At 39.7% G+C, this 22,927-nt stretch overlaps 1 protein-coding gene across 1 annotated transcript in view; it reads right to left on the bottom strand.

Annotated features, from left to right (window-relative positions):
- Positions 1 to 5,241: 5,241 nt before the first annotated feature.
- The window catches only part of SLC7A11 (solute carrier family 7 member 11), a 61,217-nt gene continuing 43,531 nt past the window's right edge, over positions 5,242 to 22,927 (bottom strand). Inside the window, exons 7-12 of the mRNA XM_032187537.1 lie at positions 19,707 to 19,830; positions 18,417 to 18,520; positions 17,815 to 17,911; positions 14,663 to 14,812; positions 12,776 to 12,953; positions 5,242 to 7,447 (exon numbers count right to left, since the gene is read on the bottom strand). Of these exons, the coding sequence (XP_032043428.1) occupies positions 7,380 to 7,447; positions 12,776 to 12,953; positions 14,663 to 14,812; positions 17,815 to 17,911; positions 18,417 to 18,520; positions 19,707 to 19,830 (721 nt within the window). The 3' untranslated portion in view covers positions 5,242 to 7,379. The remainder of the gene's footprint in view (positions 7,448 to 12,775; positions 12,954 to 14,662; positions 14,813 to 17,814; positions 17,912 to 18,416; positions 18,521 to 19,706; positions 19,831 to 22,927) is intronic.

Genomic DNA, 22,927 nt, shown 5'->3' with positions numbered 1-22,927 from the left:
CATTTAATGATTCATTTTAAATATATCTGGCGCATGAATTAGCAAACAGAGCTGTGAAATACTAACAGCAGCCAAAAGTAATTTATGAATATTGAATTGCACAGTGCAGTATGTCAAGTAAAAATACAGCAAGAACTCCCTTGGAAGCTTCTTTGCCTGTTGCAGGTTTCTGGTAATCAGAGCTGTGCTGAACAGGGAAAGGGAAAGGGAAAGGGAAAGGGAAAGGGAAAGGGAAAGGGAAAGGGAAAGGGAAAGGGAAAGGGAAAGGGAAAGGGAAAGGGAAAGGGAAAGGGAAAGGGAAAGGGAAAGGGAAAGGGAAAGGGAAAGGGAAAGGGAAAGGGAAAGGGAAAGGGAAAGGAACACACCCAGACTGCCCTACAGGCTTTCAATCCCCGTGTGACCACGGCTTGCAATAGTTTTAGGTTTTAAAAGCACTGTTACAGCCTGGGAAACTGGTTGTCTATGACATGACAGTTTTCAGATGAGGAAAAATATGAGGCTTAAAAAAATCGAAAGTGGATGGGAAAGAATAGCACCCAGCTTAGAACTAAATACAGATGTCTCAGACACTGAAAGGAAATACTTTCAGTGAAAAGTTATTTGTACCCTTCAGTCAGGGTGTATGCAGGAGAGAGCACTGGGGAAATGCAAAGAATCATCATCTGCCTGGGAGTTTATAATTACACCTATAAATTTTCCTAATTTTCTCCCAGAAATTTTGCCAAGTATAGCAGCACACATATGGAGGCAGAGTCCAGAACACCTCAGGCTTGGTGCATGGTTTCCTGGGCTGTGTCACAAGGTCTTTTTAAAGCACCCCTCTGCTTTAAACCTGAGGTCCTGCCCTGGTGCTTTTAAATTGCTTGACATACTGGTACCATGAAAGCTCAGGTTCTCCTGAAGACTTGGTCGTTCATCTGCACAAGTCTGCCTACTATGCTATGCATATTCATTGATCAGTATCATTAGAAATCAGCTGGATATCATAATTAAGACAAGCCAGCATCGCTAGCAGCAAATTATATGTCTACTTTAGATCCAATTACACTGTAATGACTGAGTGGTGAAGAGATATTGGCAGCTAAAACTGCATCAAATAGCTTTCTTGAGGCAGAGCCAATAGCAGGGGGTAAAATTAGAAAACTAGTCTGTACAATTTAACCTCTCATAACAAATAGGCAGGGAAAAAAAAAAATCAAAATCCCCAGGTAATAATTTTATAAAATTTTTCAAGTACAACAGGTGATTGCAAAAGTAAGTTACTTCCTAAGGCTCAGGAATCCAGCTTCCCTCTATCAGAGTGGGACCTGGGCTTAGCAAGGCATCCATCTGCAGCTGCAGTCACATGTGAGCTTCCAAAGCACCACCCCTGGATGGTGAGTAGGTGATGAGGTGCACCCCAAAGGAGAGGATGGGGTTTCCCTTTCAGGGGAGATCTGGGTGAATTCCTGGGAGCAGAAAAAGGCATGCAGAAAAGCCTAGCAGTGGGAACGTTTTGTAGTTCACATTGTAGGAAAGAGAATGATCCATGCAAATATAAAACCTATCCTAGTCACTGTTCTTTTATAACCATGTTGGATCATCACTAACGCTTTATTTGGAAAATATCAAAGCTTTGGTTTAGATCATAGCGTTGTAGACATTGCTGTTACAAGGAATTTAAAGAGAATCCAAAGTCTGTCTTGATAAAGTCAAGCCTTTGTTGAGAAAGGTGTTTTATCCATTTGGGTCTTTGCACTTCAAGCAAAAATATATTTCAAAAGTTCCTTTGAATAGAAAAGAAAAAAGAAAGCAAATGTAAGCTGAATTGGTGTGTCAATTGTAGTCATGCTCCCCAGCAGTTCCTTGGCAAAAGACAATAGCAGAAATCAAATTAAACATGGACTAACATGCAAGGAAAAAAATACAGGCTTCTGAACGCCAGCAGGAAGTTCAACATCAGTTTGCCAAGTCTCAGCAAGTCACCAGGAGGGATTTCAGGCAAGAAGACCTTCCTGGATTACTCCAGACTTACCACCAAGGGAACTAAATAACACAGTTGTGGGTGTCAGAGGACAGAAAATGCAATGGCAAGAACCACCATGTTCTGCAGATGAGAGCTCCTGTGTGAGCATGGGGATATGTGAGCCCTGCCCCCTCCACATGGCTGTATCAGCCTTCCTGGGGACCAATCCTGCCAGGGGAAGGCCAAGCTGGGGGCAGACCGCAGAACCTCATGCAGGATCCATGCATGGGCAAAGATGCATTCTCTTAGGTTGGTGGCCCTCACTACAGTGATGAGGGTTGCATAAAAACAAACAGCTTCCTCCTGAGCTCAAAATGCTGAGCTTGGTCATTTGCATCCTCCCAGGTAGAAACACACTTCTTGCACAGGATTACAGCATGGTAGGCTCTGCTGCAGGCTCTGCTATACGAGCTGGCTGTGCTCTGCTGGTCATTAAACACAGTGCTTGGTATGTATTTTGAAAAAAATGAAATATCTGCTTCCATCTGAAGAAAGATCAACACCCATTTTTCTAAGACCTGTATTGATCAAAATCTGTCTGGATCCTGGAATATGTCTGATGCTTGAACCAAAACGTCTGGAGTTACTAAATGTCATTGAAAGTCCTTTTTATCTTGTTGCATCTTGTTGTATCAACACAATTAGCTATCCTATCTTATCCTGTAGATAAGATAAATCCTTTTTCTTTGGATTGTTTGAAACATATTCTCAAATAAAGGCTGATTTTCCTCTGAAATCAAAAAGCAGAAGCATATATGTTCAGCCAAGGAGTTATATCTCTTGAAATACTAGAGCTATTTCCAAAAACGTCTCTATGAAATACTAAAATCTGAGCCAGCTACGTAGTCAAAGACAGATGAACTTTTTCAGGAAAAGCTGTTTAGTTTGATTATAATTCAAATTAGAAAATCTCGAAAATGCAGTGTATTCTAATCAAAATAAACTTCTATTGCAATTTGAATTGAAAAAAATAAGTAATTCTTAAGGGGGAATTGTAATCCTCATCATCAATCATTTTCTTACATGTTTTAATAATTGTATTGTGCTGGCTGCAGTAACTTTGGGTTCATCTCACTCCAGCTCATCTGTTTGATATGTTAAGCATGCCTAAACCAGTCATCCCATCTCCTTCTCTAAGAAAATGCTACAAACAACTCCAGAGATCAGTTCATCTCACTGACCTAAAAGCCCTGTCATAGCATGGGATGCATCGCGTCCTGGGGCAGCTCAGTTCTCTCAGGCTTGTCTCTCCCTAAGCCAGCTTGACCCTTAATTTATTATGTCAATCAGATGCATATTTATGTCAAAACTGATTAAATGCCTTTGTTGCTCTGCATTATTATTAAAAGTCAACTTTTGATATACACAAATGAGAATAAAAATAAGCAACAATTTCTGTATAAAGTAATAAACACACCAAAAAAAAAATCAAAAATGTGGCATAAGACTTATGACAGTTGCTTCATTTTTAATGGCCTTTCCAAAAGTATTTAAAGCTTTTCTCACCAAAATGTAACTTGAATGTGTTATTGACATATATCTATATATCTGTAGATATAGGTATATTGACATATCTATATGTTGCATATAGATATGTCAATATCACACACACAATCCTAAGAGGTATTAGACGTTTGTTGAGTTTATAAAAAGAAGTTTTATTTTTTTTAAATATTGAATGTTTTCACACACACACACAAAGTGTGTATATATGTACATATTGCAGTGTTTTCAACATCTATAGTCACTGCCCATTAATAACAGCAAGGGGCTAAATTAATCCATGCTGAAAGCAATTTTAGGAAGACTGATGTAGCCCACACTGTATTTAAACTGCCTGGTCTTCTCAGTTAACAGCAAATTTTCTTGTTTCTGTTCTCCTCATGCTGTCCTAGCAGCTTATACTGTAGATAAAGAATGCCGTGCTCTCCACCACCTGGTGGGGTTCAGGTGGGTCACACTGCCTTCCAGCCCTGTACCAGTTATTAAAGTGCTGTGCTCAGGGCCTGAAGGACTTGGCAGCTACCGGTCATGTCACAGACCCCAGGCTCTTCTGTCTTGTAGCAATATTGTTGGAGTACAGCCATGCAAAAGGGCATAACGCCTGCATAAAACTCTAGCAGGTGCTTCTGGAAGTATCTCATGCACAACTCTGATTGCATTGCCTTGGAAGAAAGAGGGGAGCATCAGGCCCCTGTCCAATAGCCTCTCAGAAACCAGGGCAGCCCCCTGGGCCATCAGGGGATGGCCAACGCAGCTGTGAAGCACATGGCACCATAAGAAAACTGGGCCACGCTGTACCCACACGGAGCTGGGAGAGGGCTTCAGAAGTCAGAACTTGTCCCTATGACATGGCCATGCCACATGTCTGGACCACACAGCAGTCCAGATCAGGGTGTGTACAGCATCTCCTGAGGCTTCAGATGCTGCCCTGTGTCTCTCGGAGATGTATTACTAAACACCTTGTAGGTATTTGCTGCTGTCAAAGTGTTCATTTCTGCTGCCTTTGGTGAGATTTCTGCCTTTACCCCAGAAGACTAGTAAGTTCACAGAAAAACAGCAGCACCCACCTAAAAAACAATGAAATCAATGGATTGACAGAGTCCAGTTGATTAAAAGATATGTGATGTGCAAGAAAAGTAAACAAACAAAAAAAATACATGTAAGGATTGTTAAAATTCTCCACAAAAGCAGCCTCATTGGTATCATCACCTCAGGCCCTAATAAGAAAAAATATATAAAAATTATCCATTATTCTAGATGAATTTCCTTTATGACAGTGAAGACAATACTTTGAAAAGCCTTAAAAAATAACTCAATGCTTTAAAAAAATCATTTGTTACCTATTTTCACTCCTTTTGTGACGATATGCACCGCTTCCAGGTGTAATAAAAGCCCTTAATACTGACTTTTATAACACAAAGGCAATCTGATTAGAATATTTTGTATTGTGATTGTATGTGCTAAAAAAACTGAAACAGAAATTAGAATCCATGTGTGTTTTCAAAAAATTAGTTTTTTTATTTTGCAGTTTTGTTTTGTTTTTCATAAAATATACAACTTCACAATCAATGAGTCATAGGATCTCCCTTGGGACAAATTAACCCCTTCCATGAACATAAACTTAGTAAAATACAGTCAGACTTCAGAAACATTTCTAAACTTTAAAGCCCATGTTCGGAAAAAAAAAAAAAAAAAAAAAAAATTAACATTCACTTATACTTACAAAGCCCATTTATTTCTGCATGTTAACACTGGCTAAGTCTAAATTTTCAAGTAATATGGCACAATAGGAGTGAATTGGTGGAATCGACCAGGTGGTGCTGAAGACCTGCTGTTCAGAGCATCAGTATTGAGGAGGTTTCACTCTGGTGAGATCCCACGCGCTCAACATTGGGTATTGAGCAGCACATTAGGCTTGGTCCTGCAGGGTGTCACGCCATTTGTTTCATCAGAGAGAAATGCAGTTTGTGTGCAGGAGATGCTCCACAATGACACAGGCCAAAACATGGGGAACTTGGATTGGCAGGAGATGGCCTCAGAAGCACACTTCTGACCCACAAGTAAATACTAATTAAATACATGCACTGTCAACATAAAAATCTAGCTCAAAATATTGGCCTAAGAGAAGTTCCAAATAACACTTTAAGTTACTGTAAACAGAAAACATTTAAAGTAAAAATAGTTTACAAAGTGTTCTCTGTCTTAAATTACCACTCTTCCAAATAATCAGTTATTCCCATTTCCCTGCTTCTAGGAAATTCCACCATAGGAATACAAGAAAGAAAACCATTTAAGAATTTTAAGATATTTTACTGTACACCCTTAAAATGGTAAATGTTCTGTAAATATATAACATATATACAACACACAGTCTCCCTTTACTGTAGTGGTCTGGCTATTAGTTGTGCTTTCCTCCCAGTTTAGGAAGTCTAATGCTGCTTAGTTTCATAAAAGTTTTCATGAAACATATGACTTGCTAATAGCAAACAGCTCAAAAAGTAGTGCATTCAATATTTAAGCATGATATTCTTAACATAGTGATAACAAACCTTAGTCTTAAGGTTGAGTAGTCCTTGATTAACATAAAACTGAATTTCTAAGCATTACAAAAAAATCCTTATCTAAAACTACTTTTAAAAAAGGGTAAAACTTCAGCTCATATTTGAGCCAACTCTCAGCTCAAACATCATTCTGCAGGTGGAATTTCAAATTAGTTTGATTTTATCAGTTTTGATAGCTTTTCTCTGTTTCAGCTGAGATAAAACCAGAAAGATGTCAGAGCACCTGTTCCTTGGTGCTTCAAAGTCTGGTTAATTGGAGTGTGCTTGAATAAAAACCCCACAGATTAGGTGTGTACCCTACTCAAATCAACAAATCTGTTGTAGCTTGCCTTATATCTTATTTGTAAAAGAGAATTGCATTTGTTGCTGTGTCTATACAAAATTCTCACTGATTACACAACCAGTGACCATTACTCATCTGCTGCCCACAATCAATCATATAAAACTGTAAAATTGTGTATGCCTGGCTGATAACTGCAGGTCCATATACTTCCAGATAGAAAATATTCATACAGCAATGGAGGTCGCATTCAAACACCTGGCTGATTTGAAGGCGATTACTCAGTTGCTATATTTCCTATACATATGTACACAAAGAAACATTGGTAAAAATAGTCATAGACTGGTAGAAAATTTAACACGTATGAAATTACTGCCTCCAGGCTAAAATCTGTCAGTCTCACTGGTAGAAATACTAATCCTCAGAAGATGCTCTTTTATGCTATGTTATAACTACTCTGGAATGAAGTAACCTTGAACTTGCTACCACAAAGGCAGTAGAAACCACTGTATTTCTGCCTCAATGTGCTGGTGCTCCCAGCAAGACGAAAGTAAAATAGGGTCAGACAGAGTGACTGGAAGAACATTGTTAAGTGATACTCAGCAGCTTTATCTCAACCTTTCCGGGTGAGAGGTAGGTTCCTTGGGACAGCAAGTAGGATACATTCTTCACAGTACACCTGACCATTACTTAAACAATGCTTAAACATATTTTCAGTGGCAATGCAACAAAAATCTTAGTTTGAAGAACCTATGTTTTGTTAAAATATGACACTAACAAAAGAAATAAGAAAAAGATGGGTCCCCTCATAGCATAAGTTCTTGCTCTCTACATACAAACTGACCATGTAAAAAAAAATTGCAACATCATAAAATACAGTGCTGGTAACTGACTCGCTCAGTATCCATCTCAGCTGTGACCTGTTCCTCCAGTTTGCAGAACATTAGGAAGAGGAAGAAAACTCCCTGCCCTCTTCCTCAAGTTGAAATGAAACACCAAGCCAAAAGCTGCATTTTCAGGTAGATTAAGATCATGATTTCTGGTCCTCCTCTGACGGGACGACTTCCAAGAGGATTTGCAATGTTTCAGTTACATTATCTGCAAAGATAAAAACATACACATGGGAGATTTTGGGGTGGCAGGAGAAGGGGAGAAGCAGCCATTAAAATTATCTTAGCTGATAGACAACCTGCTTCCACATACTGTTCACAAGTTATATATATCTGGTGCATGTATCATTTAAATGTCTGACTTAATTTTTTATCTTTTTAACTATGTTTTCTTTGCCTCTGATCCAAGGATATGTATATACAATAATAGTGGAAGGGTATAAAAGTATAAACTTGTTCAATAAATGTATGCATGCATTTTTAAAACATCTTAAAGCACGACTACTCTCTACGACTGCTTAGTTTTAGCAAAGTCATAATATTGAAATACAACTCTGAAAGGCTTTGAACAAGTTAATTCTGCCATGCCAAGATCTGCCTAACCAAGAAAAAAAAAAAAAAGAAGGAAAAAAAAAGAAAGGAGAAAATGATTACAATGCTTCACAGGTCTAAGACTGTCACACATAGGAAGCAACTTTATGCTCTTTGTCACTTTAGACATGTATTTCCACCTTGTGTTTCTGATGGTTTTCTTTTTAGAGAACCAATTCATAAATGGCACAATTAATTTACATACTGAATAGTAAAAGAGCATTCTTTTACTTCTCCTTTTGCTTGTCACTTTTTTTTCTTCTAAGTAACCTATTTTCACAGAATCACAGAACGGTTTGGGTGGAAGGGACCTTAAAGCCCACCCCCTGCCTTGGCAGGGATGCCAATCACTGGACCAGGTTGCTCAGGGCCTCATCCAGCCTTACCTCGAACACCTCCAGGGATGGGGCATCCACAGCATCTCTGAGCAACTTGTTCCAGCACCTCACCACCCTCTGAGTGAAGAATTTCCTCCTAATATCTAATCTAAATATCCCCTCTTTTTATTATAAAACCATTCCCCCTTTTCCTATCATTATCTGCCCAAGCAAAAAGTTGCTCTCCATCTATTTTATAAACCCCCTGTAAGTATTGAAAAGTTGTCATAAGGTCACCCCAGAGCCTTCTCTTCCTCACGCTGAACATCCCCATCTCTCTCAGTCTTTCTTCATAGCAGGAATTATTGCAAGAGAAAGTTATGGTTTTCCTTGTCTAGCACTACATGTCAGCATCTACACTAGTGCAGAGTGAGGAAGGTAAAACAGTGCAACTCTCAGAAGACATGAACATGAACTACTTCCCTACTCTCCTGTCTAACAGCCTCTACCATCTTCTGCTCGTCTCTCTGGAGGTCACCAGTTCAGTGCAAAGCCAGGCTGCCCTTAGACTACAAACTGATGGGGTCAGAGAGGCTGAGAGTCAACAGGGACTGCATTTTCCTCCCATCTCCCTCCCCTGCCCGCAGCGGGGACTTCAGATCTGGGCTGAGCAGAGCTGGGGTGAAGGGTAGGAGGAAAGTCAGCAGCAGAAAGCCAGCAGGGGCTCGCCCAGCTGTCCCACCCCTCCCAGGTTTGAAGATGAGCAAAGGAATAAGAAGAAAAAGAGATTTTCTGTCAAGCTGAGCTATGGTGTAACAGTTCTTGGAAAAAGGGCACGGCAGCAGAGGGAGAGCCTGGGCATCTCAAGAGCCGGCTGCGATTTTAATATCCTGTCCAACTAACAGGGCTGAGCCCCCTGCAGCAAGACCTTGCCCTCGCCGCGGCAGGAGGCAGCTGCCACTCTCCCATCTCCATGCAGTAGTTCTGCTCTGCACTGTGATGAAACACGAGCAAAGCAAACAGAACAGCAATCAGACATGTTTGGGGGGCTAGCTTGCTTGCTTGGCTCTTTCTTTGGTTGCGATATACACAGGATAAGACAGAGTAAGGAGGACTTTTTCCTCCCCCAAAAAAAAACATTTCTATCTGTTGTCAGTCAGTATCTCTATATTGTGTACTTTGAGGAGCACCTTCCCATTTGTAATGAGTCAACATATCATGAGAGTAAAGACACCATTTGTTTCTACTTTCAACCCTAATTTTCCCTTTCAATAGTAGAATTCACTGTAAATAAGGCCCAGGGGACAACCTTTACAACAGAAAAAACCTGATCCGATAGCTCTATAAGCACCACATAAAGCTTGGGAAAGAAAGAAGTAATTTACTACACACACATAAGACTGCACATAAAATCTGTGGCAGCATAATGCTGGGAAAACTTCCTGTGGATCGCAAGCTCAATAAAAAGAACAAAATTCAATTCCAAATTCTCCCAAATTCAATCCATTGTAAAGAAATAAAGATTTTTAAAACATGAATCTGAGGTTAGGTTTTCAACTGAGAAGTCCAAATGGAAGAGTCCTGGTGTTGGTGCCCCACTCTTTTACACACTCATCTACCTCGTAGGATTTGCTAGACTTGACTTTTTTCATTTTCACATTAGTTCTACAAAAAGCAGGCAAGCAGAGCTCAAATGAAGCCTGTACTAGCTGAAAATTATTTGTCCCAGTACATTTGGCACTACAGCAAAATTCCTTTGGAAAAGAACAAAATGTTATTCTCACTGCAAAACACCACCCAGACCCTATTAACCTCACAAACTGTGAAGTAATCTTTTGTTCAATATAGTAATTTGGTAAGGAGAATGGGCAATGTAAGTACCATTAAGGACAGTCAAAATGTGCTTATCCAAAGAACAAAGATGTTCAGCCTTGGAGAGGATTTCCTGGGGAGCTCTGATACTGCAACCAGCTTGAAATTCCTTTCATGAGTGTACTCATCTTCAGGTTGGGTCTTTGAGCCCACTGCTCCTTCCAGCTGCTCAACACCCCTCTCCTCTGATCCTTACAAAAACCTATCCCTCATATCCAGACAAGTCTCAACAGGGCTGGTCTGTACCCATGTGGTTTTGAACCGTGCTCCAAATCATGCTGGGGTAGCTGAACAAGTCAGATGCACCCTGACAAGGCGACTCTGCAAATGGGCAGAGAGGGAACCATGCCACAGGCAGCCTGGACATAGCCTACCTGGCAGGATGCTGCCTTCAGACTAACCTGCTCTGACCTCCACCGCGGTACTACAAGAAATGCTCTGCTGAAGTCTAAGTACTTTGGATCTATCACGTTTTGATTCTGTCTAGAAAAAATATGTTATCTTCATAAAGAAAGTTACCCAGTTAGTCTGGAAAAAAAATCTGCCTTTGGTAAATTACAATCCCATTTTTTCATGTTGTCTGTTCACCCCATGTCTGAAATTACTCTTTCATGCCTAAACTCATCTAATGAGTATTGTTTCAAGGCTAGAATAACAAGCTTGCAGCTGCCCCATGACTTTTCCTTCCCGTATTTCACAGAGGTACCTTAAGTGAATTCAGCCTCATTCAATGCCTTTGAAAAATGCTCTCGGACTATACAGCGGAGCACCCTTAACTCTCCAGAAATAATGTCAGTTTAATAATAACCCATGCAAAATGTTTATCGCTTACTCTGGGTGGGAAAAAAAATATATATATATTTACCAAGTAAATCTCCACTCCACCCCAAAACTGTCGACATCACTTTTCTGCCATTACTGTCGTTATTTTGGGAATAATAATCACAGAGTGAACAAGCTGTTTCACCCACTGTCAGGCATCCTCTGCCTTCCCCTTGAGCCAGCACACTGTGTCCATGCACATTACACAGGCACCAGGCCTTCTTTCCAGGAGGAGAATTTTGTGCTATCTGAAAAGCTAGATTTACCTTCGTTGTCACAGCTGGCAGAATGAGCTTCACATATACCCAGTCTACCTTAAAGAGAACATTTTTCCTCTCACCTAAGTAATGTGGTTCAACACTGGCATCCTGTGGCCACAGACTCAAGTAACTGCGTTCCAAAACCTCTGAGACTCCACAGAAAATGCTAAAAATCTCCTGGGTTTGATAAGGAGAATTTCCTAGACCCTAGATGTCAATTTGTCTGAGAAATTACAAACAGATAAATAACAACAATTTAATAGAATGTGTTTTTGACATGTCTCTTTTCATTTGCACTGGAAATTTCTACCCATTCCCAGGACATCTCATGCAATTTACAACTTTATGGATATAAAAATAAATAGACTAGAATTTCCTAGCCTTAAACTAACATCTTTTCCTGTAAAAATTTTCTGCCCTACTGTCTGTGGACTTCCCAGCAAGAATTGACAGAGAAATTCACAGATCTCACAACAAGCAGGATATAAATGCATATACCCTATATTTATATATATATATATAAAAAACAAAAAACAAAAACAAAAACCACAACACACGTAATAGGTTAGCGTATAATATATTCATAAATCCTCAGATATTCTTTTACTGTGAGCATCTCATTTTAAATCATCCCCTAATACTGCAGCACAAAAGACAATACATGTTTTCAATTCAGAACCTATACTATATAACAGCATATACACTTAGTACATATACATAAGCTATTTTTAATCGAAAATTTTCAGGGGTTGAGTTTTTGTTTTGCAGCAGAGATTTTCTTTTGGTTTTGTTTAACAGACTATTTGCTACTTCTCAAATATTTTGCCTCTGTTAATACATTCTTTATAAATTACCTGCATTTTGGTAACCTCTTAGCATGTTGACTAACAAAAAAAAAAAAAAAGAAAAAAAGAATGGGGGTGCTATAATAAATTACAATGCTTTCTTTTGAATTGAAAAGCTCCAAGTAACCTTCCTCCAACACATCACAACTTTCACAAATGCTTCTATAAACTTTGAGAAATGGCATAAAAATGATTCTCAGTGTATTCCAGGTATGAAATACCACAGCCAAATCACTTGGAAGTTGTTTTTCATAACGCACTGAAATGATTTCCACAGAGGTGCATCAGGTATGATATATTTTGTCGTCATTTTGTTGGAAATCATCTCTAAGAACAGCACATCTCCATCAAATGTGACCAAGCCTGTCCCATTCTACATATTCCTCAGTGGTCTACACACATGGTACCACCAGGGCCCATTCTGTCCATCCTATTTTCTCATCACCATTGTGACATTTAAATTTCCAAACTAATTTCACTCTTAGGAGTGAAACACTTTCTCAAGTGTTACAGAGGGGAGGTAGACCAGTGATTTAAAAGGAATCAGACGGGGTGGGAGGGAAGAAGGGATTGAGGGGAGAGGCATCCAGGTATTTGAAGTCAAATCTCTTTAGCTGAAGAATAGGCTTGCTGTAAACATCTCTGTTTAGTTAGCTGACATGGATTGTAACTGGCAGACCAGTGCTATAGCATGCACCAAAAAGAAACTTGCATTGTCATGCCCCGAGCAGAGCAGCCGAGGGGATCGATGAAAAGGATTTCACAACACCCGGAGCCCTGAGAAATTCATGGAGTCAGGATGGAGGAGGGGAGCCCCACAGTGACTTACCTAGGAGCTTTCTGAACCACTTTGGCTTCTTGTCCCATACGATAAAGAGGTAGTAGGCAGGAACTCCAGTCAGGGTTATTGCAAATCCAATCCCTGTATTGACTGGGTCAGAGTAAAGTGACAGTGCAACCATGAAGAGGCAGGTGAAGGAAAACAATGCTGGAATAAATAGAGGCACCTGAAATACAACCACACAAAGAACCATTACTTTGCGTTGACCTTGCTGCTGAATGACAATAGCATTCAGTGTTCCATGAAATGCAAACTGGATACAACCCAGCAGTACAGGGTAGCCCTGGAGAAATACAGGTATCCAGAACAGGAACACAAAATACCAGTGACTGCAGGAACCAAACTAAGCTGAGTACTATGCAGTAAGCACCACGGAAGTCTTTTAATTACACACTAAAACACTACAGTGTTTTACATCCTTTAAAATTTAAGGGCTGTAAATATGTTACATTACAAAAGTCCTTTCTCTAATCCTCCAGTAGATAAGTAAGCAGCACTAACTGCAGTAAAGATTTCCTCTTTGATAATTACCTATTAGAAAACATTTTGAAACACAACAAGGAGCTCAAGTCCCCTTTTAAAACTATTAAGAACGTATTGATTTTCTTCCTAAGGTAAAAATCAAAATCTGGCAGGAAGAGAGCAAATTAAACACCCATTTGACTGGTGATAAGATATTTTGATAGCATTATGCAACTGATAGCTACTGAAAAAGCACTTTCTGACAGTATGACTGATAGCATTATCAGTGTCGCTGTTGAAAGTACCAAAAAATAACAATATCAAATTAATTCTCTCAATTTTCAAGAATGCCACTGCAATCACTATGTTAGCACCTCTCTGAGGGAAATGCCTGTACGTGTAGCTTGTGAGATGTTTGGTGTAATGGAGAACTGGAGAATTCCCTGGAGATTATTCTCTTCTTTTCATGCCTTGAAACACTACTGTTCCTCTTGTGCACTGTCAAAGCATTTTTTTTTAATCAAAGCAAAACGGGTTGTGCTGTTGACCTTATTTGCTGATATGCCTACAAGAATGCAACAGCACACTGTCTTAGTTCTTTATAAAATAAGCTTCTTGGAAATACATAAATAGGGCTAGAATCCTCCAATTTATTTTCACGATAGACATTACTTTTCATACACACAATGGGACAACTTTGTAAGATGCTACAGAAACAAGAAGCAGAACCAAGGCCAAAGTGGCTTTGTTCAACACGCCGGACTATTACCGTTTTATTTCTGGTTTCACAGTAACTGTATCTGCAACTCAACTGTGGGTCCCATATATCACAAAAGATCCACTACCAATTTATTTGTACTTCACACTGGAATATTCTATATTGGATAGACAATGAAATAAATGTTTATATTATTTGTTTATACCTGTCTTGAATTCTGTCAGCAAAATTATTCAAGCCTTTATCAAAATAAAGATTAAATTGAGGACTAGCTGAAAGTCAGGTTGGCACATATAGCCAATATTTGGGGTTTGTGACTACACAGGACTAGATGTATTTTCACACAGCTTGGAAGCATATCAAGACCTTAGCCTGCATCACACTACCTCAATATGACAGACAGGTAAAACTGAGCAAACACCTTCCTTTCTGCACAGCAACCTCAGTTGCTTCCCCACAGCCACCAGGGAATTCTCAAGAATCGTCTTTCCAAAGAGAACTCAGCCAGGGTAGCACTGGAGAACTTGCAGGAAAACACAAGGGGACTCTTCAATATAATATACTATTTTCTATTAATTATTGTTTTTCTCAAAAGAGGTTAGCTTTTTACATCAGAAAATGCTCCTTTGCTGTCTGACTCTACGTGAGATACAAGGGAAAAGGATTCATGTAAAACAGCAGAGAGCGGAGGTTACCTTGAAAGGACGAGGCATATCAGGACGTTTATATCTGAGATAAATCAACCCAGCAACTACCAGTCCAATAAAAAGCCACCTGGCAAAACTGAGGAAATTCAGAAGGCTGTAGAGATCCCCGTTGAATAACATTATCATTGTGAGAGGGTGCTGCAAAAGAAATTCAGAGCGTAAGAGGCTTTTAATGGATTGATCTCAATTATTTTACAGCAGTGATGCCAAATCTTTCCATGGGGACAAGCAACACAGCCTTAGCTGGCAACATGTGAGGGCCACAGACTTTGAGCCTCCCATTCTCATGCAATCAGATGTGTGATCAATACTTAACTGTCTCCTAAGACCACATTTGATCAATATGTATCTGTCTTGGCTGAGCACATGTGATCAGTACTTATCTGTCCCCCATAACCCAGGCAAATACACAGGCATAGAGCCCACTGCGTCACCACAACACTTGTGTACCCTGTGCCTCGTTCTCATGGGAACTGCCCAGCACACTGCCACTCTCTCATCGCTTATGCAAATGACAAAAGCAGCTAAATTTTGGTTGCATCTGGTCATACGAAGGCAGTTTCGTATGACCAGGATTCAAGGTGTGTTGTGGAAGAGGAAAAAATCTTATATTCCCACAGTCTGCAATGGGGGAACTCAGCAAAGAGGAGGTGGTAGGGGTTAGCTACACACTGTGTGCCAGCTGGGCACACCACACTGACACCAGCTCGTATCTGCAGCACGCCTGTTAGGCTCGCAGGTTGCAGACTTACTGCACATCAGAAATGCAAACATTTCAAAGCAGAGAAGTGTTTAGCTGTCACTCAAGAGCCTACTGAACAGCAAGAAGGAAAAACAACAGTAGAAGGAATGCATTTCCTCATTAAACAGGTGTCCTGAGATACAAGGTCTCTGTGAGGAAGTCAAAATTTACGCATAGAGGGTGGCTTAGATGATTAGTATGGGCTACATGGACCTGCTTCAGTGTAATCTCTGGACAAAAACAGAGTATCTGTAGCTTGGGACGACTATGCAGGTGTCCATATGAGACACCCTATGCCTGCAATGACACAGCCTTGCATTTGGGGATGAAGGCACCCATCAACTTCCCTATAGTGCTATTGTTCAGAAAAAAAAAGGAGGTCCTAATAGTGCCAGCCTCTCCAGGTTTACAATGAGGCAACAGGTGAAATCACCCGCAGCTGCACTATTATGATGGGCTAAATCCTTACATAAAGAAAACTAAGTTGTATGAGTTACCTGGAGTCACAGGCTCTTTTTCTTTCCTTTTTTTTTTTTTTTAATAAAAAAAAATATTTTATTTATTTTTTTAAGGAATGAAGGCTGTATGGATTTGAACCAGAAGGATCAATACTTCAAATATGGGTCTCTGGCTTCCAACCTCTAATGACTTAGAAAGAGCTTGGTTCTTTACACACAGATATTAAGCAAGCTCCTTCTCTGTAAAGGTCAAAGGAAATTTTACCGCTGAATTACATTGGGCAAGAATTCTTCTATATAGACTCAGCGCCCACAGGTTTTAAATCTCAGTTATAAGAAAATGCAACAAAGAGTCATGGCCAGTGAAGGCCAAAAGGATAAAAGAAACAAAATAGGGTTACAACAAGACTGCATCATTTCTTGGAGTTGTTATACCCACATCTGTAAAATATCAGGAAATATGTAATAAGCAAATTTCTCGATTCCTAATTTTTATTTATTTATTTTTAGCAAGCCTCAAACACTGAACGTGCTCATTTTCTCAGTTTCTCCTCAAGATCTTTTTCCTTTTGAACAGTGTGTAGAGACCTTGGCAGGAGAAATGAAATCAGAAAATTCTAAAATGTGGACTACTGATGCAGAATGTATCCCACTACTACTCTACTTGCACTGAGGAAAGAAAAAAATAAAAATCTCTGAGTGAAAGCCATCTTCATATGACTTTTTTTTAAAGGGAAATCAATGCACTGGTGACCAGGTGCAAGAGCAGAAGACATTTTTTAGAAATATATATATATATATATTATATATTTAGTACATTTCATTTCACAGAAAAGTCAGTGCAATTTACCCCAATGTTACAAATCCTTCAGTCCAAAGAAATAAAATGCAAAGTAAATGTTTAAGTAAAGTGAATTTCATTAAAACTTTTCACAATATATATGTTGTCTAATTTTCAAAACTTGGATGCTACAGTTGTATGAGCACATATAAAATTCAACACTTCAGCTGGCACTTCACAAGTGAGCTCACAGGCATGTCTAGCAAAAGAAAAAGATTATTTAGATTCCAGTATAAGCAACTGATCTTATTAGTGTACACTCTTATATGCACACACATCTTCTACTGTGGTTAGAAGCCTCCCCAACGCAGAGGTCTGTCCAGATACATTACGGTCATCCGTCCCAAAAGAGGGGCTGAACACCCAACCCACAGTTAGGAAGAAGTCTCCGAGTTAAGTGGAAATCTACTTGGCACTATGCAAATTGGTGTGAGGTCTGTATTTTGACATTTTGTCCTAACATTTTACTATACAAATTAGCCTGCAATGCAAAGACATGGCCAACATTTAGCTCTGCCTCTATGTTAGAAGTCAGTAATAGGATTTCAACTATAATGCTGGTGCTTTTCCTCAGACAATTCACAGACTGTTGCCCAGGCACATGCTCTCTCATTTTTTAATCACCATTACACTGCACTGCTGAGGGTTCCCCTCCCATTATCCTAGTGCATAATTGTTTGCATTTTTCACTGTAAGGTAGTATAATGAGCCTTTAGGGTGCTCCCAGATGCCAGTGTTTAGCTGCACTTCCAGTTAAATGAAGCCCTTTTTTGTTTGTTTGTTTGTATAAGTGGAATTTGTTTCTCTGAAAGGCAAAGTAGCTCATCACTAGCAGGTTCTTAGAAATAAAGGGCAATAAGACATGAATTAGGTTGCAATGATAGGCAGTGAAGTGCTACCGACAAGATAGTGAGGAGGAGATGATAGAATAAGAACAACTCCCAAATCTCTTTCCTCTCTTTACTGTCCTCTGCCCTGCCCAAAGCCTGCATATACATTAATAAATGAGACTCAAGCAGTGCCCAAATTCTGTTCGAATCCTCCAGAGCGAGCCTGTAATATGAATTCTTGTGCAGGAACATTTGTTTGTATGATTTACCAAAACAATGACAGCTGGCAGAGGAGTGTGCTTGCGGACATGAATCATGGAGAGAATTTCCGGAAGGTGACCCTCACGGGATGCAACGAAGAACATCCTGGTGGGAAATAAATGTGGACAGACTTTAAATGTGCTCATTACTGTGACTAGGCAAAGCGGCTCATGAAAGTCACACAACACAGCAGCACTTCTTAGGCTTGTTTGAGGTATTCTGAATGCAAAGAGTAGCAGGAGAAGCCCATATGCAGAAATCAAAGTCAATCTGGATGTGTCCCCCCCTCTTACCTTACACTATGATCAGTCTTTAGAAGTAGTTAATATTTTCCCTCCAATTTACCTCCTTCACATGAAACAAAGCAGTCATTAATTAAGTGCTGCACTCAGAGAGATTCACTGCCAAACCATTCAAAGTGTTTTTAACAAAGATACTAAACTCAATAGGAACAAAGTGAGAAGAAAAAAAAATCCCATACCTGATAAATATCACAGTCATTTTTGATTTCCTGCTAAAGGAATGAGTCCTTTTCTCCCTTTCCCTTGCTTCCTTACTTTCAGTGTATATCCCATGCCTTTCACCCCCAGTAATACCAGCATATGCTCACCTGGAGACCGCAAAAATGCCACCATTCATAGATCCAAAGCAGGAGAGAGCAACAAATACTGGTACAGCTAAAGAAAAGTTTCCCATTAATCGTTCAGCAAAGGTCTGTTAGAGAAGAGAGTAACATACACTGAATTTTCCATCATAAAACATGAGAGCAATTTTACTTCATTAACAAAATTTTTAATAAGTACTATAACTTTTATTTATATCCTTTTCTGCATCCCTCATTGAAACTTGTGCTGTGCATTTGTTACCTTTCCTGTTTTGGTATCAGGACTAGTGCCGATAAGGTCTCTCACTCTTACTTCTGGCTGTATCTGGTAGGCCTCCAGTTGAGGCAAAGCTATTGAGGTGGAACCAGTCTTTTATTAATGTCATTTCAGGTCATTACGCTTCCAAAAGGAAGACCCAGTCTGAACAGACCAAAATCTGATCTGCATAAATTATATTTTCTTCTGTAGCCTTCATTGTACTTAGCTGATGCCATCCAAGACTATATTCCATCCAGTCACGCTTCATTGTTTGAGGGCACCACGAGAGATATGCATAATTTTCTGAAGATTTGCAAAGTGTTTTGCTCCTAAAACTCCCAAGAGCTACAGAATTGGTCATTTTTAAATGGCATGCCAATTGAAAAAGTCACAGGCAGTGTCACTACTGGAAAGGTAAATGGAAATTTTTATTTCCTTGCTGCAAATCAGATATTGTATATATAAAAATCTGTCATTACAGCAATTCAGCAAGACCAATCACAACAGCATTTGCAATCCAGGTGGCCTTGTAACTCCTTCCCAAATGAACTCCAGTATTGACAGCACTCCCCTTCCTAAGCACCTGGGACACACATTGTACAGAGACAGCATTACTGTTTCCTGCTACAAAAAATAGCTTAGACTTTCACAAGTATCTGTATTTTCTGTTTCCCAGGAGCACAGCCCCTGATTTAGAAAATAATTTGTCAAGTATGTACTTAGCTATAAAATTTAAGTCCTAAGGACTTTGTTATATCAATTAAACAAATATGGTCTAACATTTTATTACAAATGCTATGACCTTAAATACAATCCCATTCATCAAATCAATGGGATCAAAAATCAGACAAAGTTTACCTGGTTGCTAATTTGCTGGGTAAAAGAGGAGCCAAACATGACTGGAAATGTCCCTCATTGTCCCCACCCTCCCTCCCAGTTTCTTTTTTTTTCCTTCCCTTGGAAATAAAAATATATCAACAAATGTAATTGGGATACAGCAGGGATATAAAGCTTTGGATTTCTCTTCTGTAACTTACCACTGCAACAGCTTTTGAAAGCAGCAATTCCCCAGCACTGATTGTAGTGAAATAAGCCACGTTTGTTAACACATAGCCAACTGTGACAATAATCATTGAAATGCATATTGCAAGGGGTATGTTTCTGAAATACATAAGGTAGATCATTATTCCACAATCTGGTTGCTACCCCCGAACATGAAACAAATAATGTAAGAAGCAACCACTAATGATGGTGAGTGCATTTTTTGGTGAGCGCAAAGTACCTTAATTAGAAACTACCAGTAAAAAAAAAACAAAACACATCTAAACAAAACCATCTCAACAAAGTAAATTGCCACGCTTATAACGAAGTGAGAAACCTTTCTGAAGGAGAAATCCTTTGAGGATGCAAAGAGGTTGTGGCTCCCAGGCCTCCCATACAAGAAGCATGGTCAATTTGAGCTGCCTACTTTTATTTTCCTTTCAAGCTGAGCCCAATGGGGCTCAGAACCCAGATGTTTCAAGTGCTACTCAAGTCTCTTGATACCATTGCTCAGCTGAGGTGGTATCTACACTTCAATATCTGAAGTGATATTCTACACCAAGAAGGGATTCAGGTCTGAAACCAGGATCCTTTAATTCCAAGGCCACACTTTTCAGTTTGAAGGACACTATACCTGTGCTCCCTCTGAGTAGAGCTCAGAGCTGCTGCATCATGGCCAGATCCTTTCAGATAGCTACATTAACATTTTGAAGAGATGCCAAATTTGCCACAACTGACAAACTCTGCTGTGAAGGTCACTCAATCAGGTGGGGGAAAGGAGAGAAAAAAGTGGGAATTCTGGTGTGCCAGAAGAGACTGCAAGCACAGAGCAAAAGGGCTATTCTATCTGTCTCAAATTACAAGGTGTTTTGAAATCCAACACAAAAATCCATTATTTTCTCATTTTTTCCTCAAAGAAACACAGCTGGGTCAGAATTTAATGATCCTCTTTACTTCTAGTCCTCGTTTCTCAGGGGAATCCTTGACATTAGTATGCCTGTAAAAAAGCTGAAAAGAAGCTCTAAACTAAATAAATAAATAAAGCAGGGCAGCATCGCTTGTTGCACATCTTGCATGTGTTAGCAATTGTGGTGCCAGCCACTGTAGTTAATCCAGGTGCACAAGATCATGCTGTACTGCAGGATCAAATCTGTGTAGATGTGATATTAGTTCTACCTGAAGCCAATGGTCTCATGTGATGAAGCTAGAAGGAATCAGTTTGTAGGATGCACTTGTTAATGACAGAGAAGGCAATACCAAGGACCAGAGAAGACAGCCCAGAATACAAGTCCAGTATTGCTAGAAGAAACACAGTTACCAACTCAAGAAAAGCTGCAGAACTGGATGTTGGTAACATGATCATGCAAAAAGTTGTAGTTCAGCTGCCAGGTAATTCATGGCCAGTTTGGTTAAGCTTTGAGCCTGACCTGGGTATAAATAGATTTCCATCTACTTAGCATAAGACTCCAAGTAGGGATACACAGTTTCAAATCCTCCCAGAACAGAAATTTTAATCGAATGCTTCAACCACCAAGCTGTTGAATAAATCAGCATTTACTCCAGCTTTAATAAATAAATAAATAAATAAATCTAGCCAAAAATATCGATTCTAGGCTATTTTCACCATTCCATTTGAATGACTGAAACCACGTTTTCCGTCAAACTTACAAACAAACTAAAACTATGTTTGTCCATTCTAACTGTTATCAAAACCTGGCTGCTATACTCACTTCTAACTTAAATCCCAGCCTTATTTCCTCTAAAATAGAAGACCAGTTCAAAACCAAGGATGAAAAAACACACATTTCCACAAGTGAGCATTCTCAGCACTGACAAGCACTAACCCCCACTTACAGTAATAGCAACAACAACCACCAGGAGAAATAAAAACAAAACAACAACGAAACAAGCCCAAACTCGTCAGCAGGCTGTATTCATTAAAAAAAATAAAAAAAAAAAAAAATAAAGCCCAAAGATCCTAACTCGTGCCTGGAGCAGCACGGGGGGCGTTGTGACACGAGTGCTCCGGTTGCAACTCCTTTTGTCTCCCAGTGGGATCAGGCCTTCAGAGGGCTGCAGCTCGCTAGCACAGAGCCTGCCTGACTGCTGCTTATTAGGCACTGCTTTCAGTGACAGATTTCAACAGAAATGAAAGGCCGGTTTGAGGATTTCGGGGGTGAGCAACGCAGCATGGTTCGCTTCCCACTGACACTTCAGTTCAGATTTACACTTGGTCCTTGAATCATCTGAAGGCACGGAGAGACAGGTGTGAGCCTTATGTAAAACTTCTAAGTGAGAGCTTTAATCATGCCTTTCCTATCCACCCAATTTAAGAGGCAGTTCCCAACCTGCAGCAGGATACCGCTATCAAACTCTCTGCTATGAACCACAGGCAGTGAGTGCACTGGGGTAAGAACTTCAATGCCATTAGCACTGAAGTCAACCTCCTTTCTTTAGAGGATCGCTGTATTGATTTTCTTGTATTTTATACATCTTCCTGGGCTTCTCTCCAAATCAGGAAAAATCATACCCGAGTTCTATTCTCTATTAAATTGCCTCAAAGTATGTAGATTTCACCTTTTCACTTGCGTGTCCTATGAATCAAATGCAACATATGGTGTTAGCATATTGATAAGTCATGTTTCTGACACAATGTGAATTCACAACTACCACACAGGCAGTGAACACTTCTGGACTAGAAGGAATGAGAACATTCAAGAAAAAGGTATCTTTCACTTGAAGATTTTCATTCATTGAAGCTAAAATTTTGAAAGGAAACCTGGCCATTTCAGTATGACATTTCTTAGGAAAAAAATCTTAACGCCAAGACTGAATTCTTGCCCGACCAAGACAGACCTCAGGATGGCCAACAGCTTAAAAAACATAGCATTATGCTCACACATGGGAGACTGCAATATTTTTTTGCATAAAACTGACCCAGGACTTGAACCTGCATTGAACTGGTCACTGGTTACTGCAAGGCGGTGTTTTCCTTTTGCATTTCATCTCAGAGTGAAATCTCAACTTCTTTCCAAATCAAGAAAAATCAATCTTGAAGTAGTTTTCTGAGTAGAAGTTCAGGTGCAGATGCTAGTCCCAAACCCACACAATGCCTAAGAACTGGCTTGTGCATTACCACTGAGATGATATTCAAGCAGGCTGCTCCTCTGGTACTTTAAAGAAAATCAGTATCAAAAGGAAATAATTCTGAGGAAAA

The sequence above is a fragment of the Aythya fuligula genome, chromosome 4 (genome assembly GCF_009819795.1).
Source record: "Aythya fuligula isolate bAytFul2 chromosome 4, bAytFul2.pri, whole genome shotgun sequence".
Taxonomy (NCBI): domain Eukaryota; kingdom Metazoa; phylum Chordata; class Aves; order Anseriformes; family Anatidae; genus Aythya; species Aythya fuligula.
This window is presented reverse-complemented; position numbering and strand designations above follow the sequence as displayed.